General features: G+C 46.7%; 1 protein-coding gene across 1 annotated transcript; it reads right to left on the bottom strand.

Moving 5' to 3' along the window:
• Positions 1 to 244: 244 nt before the first annotated feature.
• On the bottom strand, positions 245 to 7,976 carry ZBTB6 (zinc finger and BTB domain containing 6). The gene is made up of 2 exons (XM_044306671.1): positions 7,857 to 7,976; positions 245 to 1,911 (listed from the first exon to the last, which is right to left on the bottom strand). The coding sequence occupies exon 2, from the start codon at positions 1,899 to 1,901 to the stop codon at positions 657 to 659; it is 1,245 nt and encodes a 414-aa protein (XP_044162606.1). The 5' UTR covers positions 1,902 to 1,911; positions 7,857 to 7,976; the 3' UTR covers positions 245 to 656.
• Between the last annotated feature and the right edge of the window lie 323 nt (positions 7,977 to 8,299).

The following is an 8,299-nucleotide window of genomic DNA, read 5'->3' as shown; positions in this document are numbered from 1 at the left end:
GGTGTCCCCACCGATCAGATACTGATGACCTATCCTGAAAAATCCCAGAAAACCCTAGTGGACAAGAAAGGCACTGTTTCTGGGAAGGTGGGGGGGGGGGGGGGAGAAATACCTCATATAACCTAATTAAAGGCTATGGACATTTTTGGTGGCTTTTTTATTATTACATTTTACTCATTTTGGATTAAAAATAATTTTCCAATTGCTCTAAAAAAAATATATATATATGTATATATATATATATATAATGTATTTCAATTATTGACAGATGGATAAAAATGATGTAGCCTATACAGTGTTTATGAGCTGCTGGGAAAGTAAAGCTAAGGGCTACAGATCGAGCCGACAGAGCAGCTCTCTGACGGATTCACTGGGAAGGAGAAGCAATAGTCTGCAGCTGAATGCTGTAGAGAAAAAAAACAGCCCAAAATAAATAGAATGCAATAATAAAAAAATCTCCAAAGGTGGCCATAGTCTTTACAGAGGTCACATGAGAAGGTTTTCCCGGAAACAGTGCTTCTCTTGTCCACTACCCGTGTCTGATACTCCAGCCTAAACCAAGCTGAAAAAAATGTAAATGGACTGAACTGTAAAACCAAAACACGGCCAATGGAGAGTGGAGAGGTGAAAACCCTTTACACACTCTATAGAGGAGGCTAATTGTAATCTATAGTGATTTTTGTAATGGAGTCCAAGCCTGGTTTATCTCCACTTTTTGCATGAACGGAGCTGAGATGTTTCTTCAGGGCGGACTTGTGCTTAAAATCCATGTCACAACAATGACACTTGTAGGGACGGTCCCCGCTATGGATATTGAGATGGTCTTGCAAGGTAGTCTTAGCAGTAAACGTTTTCAGACATACAGAGCACTGAAACGGCCTAATACCCATGTGTCCACGGATGTGTCTGTTCAAATTCTTCTTCTGGGTGAAGGTTTTTCCACACTGCAAGCACAAGAAGAGCTTATGCATTTTTAAGTGGCGTAGATAATTCTCCAGATGTAGGAATCCGCGTGGGCACTTAGGGCACTGATGTCTCCAGGAACAGACTCCCTCTGCAGGACTCTGAAGACCATGAATGATACCAGAAGATGGATTCCCTCCTTCTTGAAAGTTCTGGAAGTGACCGGGCGGTAAATCACTCATGCGGTTTTCCACGGTGGAGTTAATCATGGAATGCTGAGTGTCTGAAAAGTACATGCTGGATTTAGAAGATGTGCAAGGCTGAGAGAACTGCTCACTGTCCAAATGGTTCTCATGATCCGACATGGAGCCCATCCTAAAAACGCAGATATCACCGTCTTTGTAGTCAATTTCCACTGAGGGCAGATCATTCTTCTCCGGTTCTAAGCTGTGCAGCTCCGCTTCATTATTTCCTTCCTTCTTAACCTGGTAATCTAGGTCCTCTGAGAGTTCAATGATCTCACAGTCTTTATCCTGACCCTTCGCAGGATCCTCCTCAGTAGAACAAGGAGGACTCTTACCTGGATGAAGCGTTTCGTCACTCTCACAGGACTCGCTCTGTAGGTAACGTGAGAGAGCTTCCGTGCACCTTTCAACAATGTGAACCATTTGCAAGTAACTTGCCGCCGTCAGATACTTCAGAAGCTCTTTTTTTCTCACCTCCAGGACCCCAGTATAACAGGAAAGGAGCAATTTTTGTCCCACTTCTGCATTCTGCAATATAGTGATCCGCACCTGCCGAGACTGATTCAGTAGAAACTGATCCCTCATGAACGTAGAGCAAGCGGCAAACACAACCTTATGTCCATGAAATTCAGCGTCGTTAATATATACAGAGACGTCACAGAACAGGTTCTGCTCTCGGAGAATATTCATCTTCTGTAAGACGACATCTCCTTGCTGTTCAAACCGGAAGTGAAGGATGTCAGATTCGGACATGGTGGCAGCTCTGAAAAGATACAAGACATACAAGATGGTTAAGACTGCACATGAAATTTCCAATGTCACTGCACCGAGGGCCTGAGCACAGTAATTGTAAAGCTTACCTCATCTTAAAGGGCATCTGTCCGCAGTTTTGTACCTATGAAACTGGCTGACCTGTTGCATGTGCACTTGGCAGCTGAAGGCATCTGTGTTGGTCCCATGTTTGTATGTGCCCGCATTGCTGAGAAAAATGATGCTTTAATATATGCAAATGAGCCTCTAGGAGCAATGGGGGTGTTGTCATTACACCCAGAGACTCTGCTCTCTCTGCAACTACTGTGTTCTCAGCACTTTGCTGGCGGAGCCAGGCTTGATGATTTTTTTTCACTGCCTGGCCCTGTCAAAGTGGAGAGGGTGCAGCAGTTGCAGAGAGAACTGAGCCTCTAGTGCAATGACAACACCCCCATTGCTCCTAGAGGCTAATTTGCATACATTAAAACATACATTTTTCTCAGCACTGCGGGCACATATGAACATGGGACCAACACAGATGCCGTCAGCTGCCAAGTGCCCATGTAACAGGTCAGCCAGCGTCATAGGTACAAATCTGCTGACAGATGCCCTTTAACCCCTCAAAGGGAATGTGTCATCAGAAAATGACCTTTCATTTAAATTATGTTTTTATGTTTAATATATTTGTAAAGAATTTTTGATGATGTTATTTTTAATTTTCCAGGTCAATATCTATATTTAAACAATAACCATAAAATCCTGCAGTTTTCGCACTGGTACAAAATCACGGTGAGATAAAGTTGTCACTGTGATTTTGTAGGAAAAAGATCACGGAGAGGCACGGAGCATTATCAGTCATGTTACTGCTCCGTGTCTCTGCTGTCCAGTGCGAGGCTTGGCTGTCTTTCATGCAGTGGATTCCACGCACGGGAAACGCTCGTGTGAAAGAAATGCATCAGAGAAAAATAAACATGGTTAAAAATGGACCGTTTTGCCATTTTAAATGGCCGTTTTTTTGTTTTTGTTTTTTCACGGCTGTTGTGCAACTATAGCTCTGTCAGGGAAACACGGCCCGTGTGTCAGCCGCATCTCAATCTCATATGATGATGTGAGTACTGTACAATAGACCAGCGGTCGGACAGGGGGGGAGGTTTGGAGAGACCTGGAAACAGCTGATATCACTGCCCTCCATGTGAATACAGCAAAGGAACCTTCATCTACCCGGTAACTGACTTGCTCTGTGTAATCCTGTTTGTACCATACTACCTGTATTTGTAACCTCAGACCACTGTATATATTCTTAGTGTATAGTATGTTATCTAGTGTGCCCTTACGGCGATTAAATATATAATTTAATCTTGTGCTGTCTTGTATCTCGATCACAAATCCTCATGTCCGCGTTTCCGACTAGTTATAAGCTACCGCAGGGTGGTTTCTCACCCTATATAATCCGTTAGCGGACCGGGCATATATCAAATGAGAAGCTGGTGAAATCTATGATTTCACAGCGGCAGTGAAAAGGCTCTCAGCTTGTTGCCTCGCTGTGCCCGCGTGGACTGGAGGTGTCTGTGTCAATTGTACCAAGCTGATCTTACATGCTCCTCCAGGAGGGAGTAACGTCCCGTCTTGGTAACCAGGGACCATACCGCGTCTCATGAGCTCGACGTCAAGCGGGCACAAGGGGTGGTATTCGTCACACCAGGCATAATGCCTAGTAGGGTTGATCCTGCTGATTGCAATGACTCCTCTATTGCTGCAGTCGGATGTTCCACTGCAGAGAATTATATATTTTTATGTTTATGATAATTATATGGTCAGAGCACTGCTCCCCTTCCCGCTGCCATTCTCTCTGTCCCACTGACTGACAGGACCAGACATCCTTAAAGGGGTATTCCTGTTATAACAAGTTATGCCCTAGCCTCAGGACCTTGTGGCTGCACCTTGAATGGAGCAACAGTGAGCATATGTGACCACCACACCATTCAAATGTGGACAGGCGATAAACACATTCTGTGAGCCCACTAGGGGCTATCCTGGTAAATGACGACTTATGCTTATTATCACATCGGTGGGGGGTCCGACACCCGCCGCACTTATTGAAGCTCCAGTGAGAACAGCAGACTCCTGGCAGTTCACCAAGCACAGTGCCATACATCGTTCGGCGCTACATAGAAAACGCCTATATTTTTTGGGGACCGCAGAACGGAAGTATGGATGTGGACAGCACGCGGTGTTGAAGTGAATGGGTCTGCACCCCCAAAATTGCAAAATGGAGGCAAACCCATTCATACGGTCGTGTGAATGGACCCTAAGGGTATGTTCACACAACCAATTTTTTTATGTGGCTTTCACTGCATATTATGCTCCAAATCCATGTGGGATTTCTATGCTGTGCGTGTGAATGGGGTTCCTGAAAATGAAGCAGCTCCTTTGGATAATGAAAGGTGAAATTTGATTGGTTGCTATGGGCAACGAAACCAGTTTCCTTTGCACAAGTTTTTATAGATCATCCCCTTAGACTTTATTTCTGGGGCTTATCCTCCTGTTGTGTCAGCCTCGGGTGGTTCTAGTGGAAAATACATGCAGCGTCCCACATAGGAGTTTAAATGGGACACTTCAAACATCTGAATATATATATGTATTGAATTGCAATGTATTCTATTCTCTATTAGGCCTCTTTCACACTTGCGTTGTCCGGATCCGGCGTGTACTCCACTTGCCGGAATTACACGCCGGATCCGGAAAAACGCAAGTGAACTGAAAGCATTTGAAGACGGATCCGTCTTCAAAATGCGTTCAGTGTTACTATGGCAGCCAGGACGCTATTAAAGTCCTGGTTGCCATAGTAGTAGTGGGGAGCAGTATACTTACAGTCCGTGCGCATGGATGACGTGCCATGCGATCAGCATCATCCATGCACGTGGGGCGCCCTGACATCACTCTGGAGCGCCCCGGGAGCCGCACGGACGGTAAGTATACTGCTCCTCCGCTCCCCACTACACTTTACCATGGCTGCCAGGACTTTAGCGTCCCGGCAGCCATGGTAACCATTCAGAAAACGCTAAACGTCGGATCCGGCAATGCGCCGAAACAACGTTTAGCTTAAGGCCTTTCAATGGGCATTCATTCCGGATCCGGCCTTGCGGCAGGTCTTCAGGATTTTTGGCCGGAGCAAAAAGCGCAGCATGCTGCGGTATTTTCTCCGGCCAAACAACGTTCCGGTCCTGAACTGAAGACATCCTGATGCATCCTGAACGGATTTCTCTCCATTCAGAATGCATTAGGATAAAACTGATCAGGATTCTTTCGGCATAGAGCCCCGACGACGGAACTCTATGCCGGAAGAAAAGAACGCAAGTGTGAAAGACCCCTTATCCGTCTGGCAATTTCATTTACATCTAATCGCCCCTAGGTGGCGCTGGCACCACATAATATATATAGTGGGGGGGGTGTCTAGCTGAGTGGATTTAGAATGTAGACAGAGTTAGGGTCCATTCACACGTCAGTATTTTTACCTTTCCAGATAAACGTTCCTGTTTTTTGCGGATCCGAAAATCTGGATGACATGAGGATGCTTTTAGCATGTCTTCCAGATTTTCGACGGATCCATTGACTAGAATGGGATGACGGAACACAAAATCGGACAAATAGTAGGACAGGGTATATTTTTTTTCCAGGATCCGAATAACAGAACCCACGGAACAGAATCACGGAATCGGAGAGCACCATGAGTGCTGTCCGATTATTTGCTGATTCCATTGAAAATGAATGGATCCGCATAACGTTCCGTTTTTAATCGGAACGGATGCGGAACACCAAAACGGACGTGTGAATGGACCCTTAGGAGAAGCAAGTTCATGGAGGAGAGACACAGGCTAAAGTCACCATGTAGCGGTGTTCCTTTCCTCTGGGCCCTGATCAAGCCTGTAGAGGATAACTACAGAAGCCAAGCACCAGACAGTAAGTCTATACACCAAGATGCAGAGAGCCTAGCGAGGGTAACCTCTAACTATAGCTTATGGACCTCATTAGCACAAGTGACCAGGAGTAGCTTTCCGAGTGCCTGGACACGACTGGATGAATAAAGGGGTTCTGCAGTTTGTTTAATCCTCTGGGTAGATCATCAGCATCTGATTGGCGGGGGTCTGACACCTGGGACCCCTGCTGATTAGCTGTTTGGGAAGGCAGGAGCACAGCGGCCTTCTCACTGTTTACAGCAGGCCCGGTGATGTCACTACTAGTATCGCTGGCCTGGGCGAAGTTCGGTTCACCCCTGGAGCGCCGCTGCCTTCTCAAACAGCTAATCGGCGGGGGTGTCGGACCCCGCTGATCAGATGCTGATCTATCCAGAGGATTAAACAAACTGCTGAACGCCTTTAAGGCCATAACTGACCTTATCCACTACACAAGCCTTACGGGTCATAGTGGAAAAACCTAAACCTATTTAGAAGAGTTTCCTGCAAATAATGAAGCGGGAGAACGCCCTTAAAGGATAACTCCTAAATAGTTGATAGCATCTTTAGTGCCAGAGTGCTGTAAAGAGTGAACTTGGGATTACCACCAGGATCCTTGCCTGTAGAGTATCAGGCTTAGGCCTCATGCACACGACCGTAGTGTGTTTGGCAGTCCGCAAATCACGGATCCGCAAAACACAGATGGCGTCCGTGCACATTCCGCAATTTGCGGAACGGCACGGACAGCCTTTAATATAAATGCCTATTCTTGTCTGCAAAGCGCGGACAAGAATAGGACATGTATTTTTTTTTGTGGGGCCGCGAAACTGAGCAACGGATGCGGACAGCACACAGAGTGCTGTCTGCATCTTTTGCAGCCCCACTGAAGTGAATGGGTCCGATGCGGACCAAAGCATGCGGCCGTGTGCATGAGGCCTTAGAAGGATCCCTACATTGACAACTGCCACTACCTGATAATAGGAATACAATTTACCTTATTATTATTTGTGCTATACAAAATGCTTTCCATTGATGAACTGTACCAACTGTCCAGAGGCTATTGTCTATTGGTTTACAACAACCGACTCCTCATTCTTACTACTACCCTCAACATTTGCACCTGACGGTGCTGGCGTCACCGACACAGGGGCCCAGCCACAAAAGCACCCAACACCAGTTACCATCAAGGGCTCCTCAACCAACACCTGGCTGTGTTCCCTGCCCCGGAGGATTTCGTGCTGTCCTCCCATCCACTGTACGCCGGCTCAGGGAGGCACCTGCTAACCCTGAGAACATGGACTATTGCCCTGTGGTCTGGTAATGTTACATACATGGACTATTACCCAGTGGTCTGGTAGTGTTACATACATGGACTATTACCCAGTGGTCTGGTAATGTTACATACATGGACTATTACCCAGTGGTCTGGTAGTGTTACATACATGGACTATTACCCTGTGGTCTGGTAGTGTTACATACATGGACTATTACCCTGTGGTCTGGTAGTGTTACATACATGGACTATTACCCTGTGGCCTGGTAGTGTTACATACATGGACTATTACCCTGTGGTCTGGTAGTGTTACATACATGGACTATTACCCTGTGGTCTGGTAGTGTTACATACATGGACTATTACCCTGTGGTCTGGTAGTGTTACATACATGGACTATTACCCTGTGGTCTGGTAGTGTTACATACATGGACTATTACCCTGTGGTCTGGTAGTGTTACATACATGGATTCCAGTCCCTCACGTCAGTGCTGGCAGCAGCTCCCACATTTCTACAAGCCCTGTTCAGATGAATAGGGAAATAGAAATTTCTGCAACAAATCTGCTGTGTGTGAATTGAACCCAAGAAGTAGCAAGTACTCCAGTCAGGAAGTGAGCAGCGGCGGCCATTGTGGCCTGTAGTTGTAGACAGAACCGGCATGACGTATCCTCTGCCGGACTACTAGAACCCAGTGCCCCCGGTCACTGCCGGCACCCCGACATCCGCCTCACCTGTGACGTCACTCTGCTCCGGACCCGGTGCCCATAGAACCCACACACTCTTCGCCTGACGGAGCTGCTAGCTGCTGGAGTGGCAAAGGACCTGTGGTGACGTCATGACCATGTGACGAGTCACGTGTGTGGGAGGGGTCAGCTTTGCACAGCAGCTGGTAGTGTGTACAGAAGTGCAGTCATCGTGTGTAACCTGCATGTAGCAGAGCTGTGTATATAGAGCTGTGTGTGTAACCTGCATGTAGCAGAGCTGTGTACTGGGTATATAGAGCCGTGTGTGTAACCTGCATGTAGCAGAACTGTGTATATAGAGCTGTGTGTGTAACCTGCATGTAGCAGAGCTGTGTACTGTGTATATAGAGCCGTGTGTGTAACCTGCATGTAGCAGAGCTGTGTACTGTGTATATAGAGCCGTGTGTGTAACCTGCATGTAGCAGAGCTGT

The sequence above is a fragment of the Bufo gargarizans genome, chromosome 9 (assembly GCF_014858855.1).
Source record: "Bufo gargarizans isolate SCDJY-AF-19 chromosome 9, ASM1485885v1, whole genome shotgun sequence".
In the NCBI taxonomy this organism is placed as follows: domain Eukaryota; kingdom Metazoa; phylum Chordata; class Amphibia; order Anura; family Bufonidae; genus Bufo; species Bufo gargarizans.
The sequence above is the reverse complement of the archived record's forward strand: the minus strand, read 5'-3'. Positions and strand labels throughout refer to the sequence as shown.

Bases quoted from the DNA above. Each gene is read 5' to 3' on its own strand.
- ZBTB6 (XM_044306671.1), bottom strand. From the start codon at position 1,901: ATGTCCGAATCTGACATCCTTCACTTCCGGTTTGAACAGCAAGGAGAT.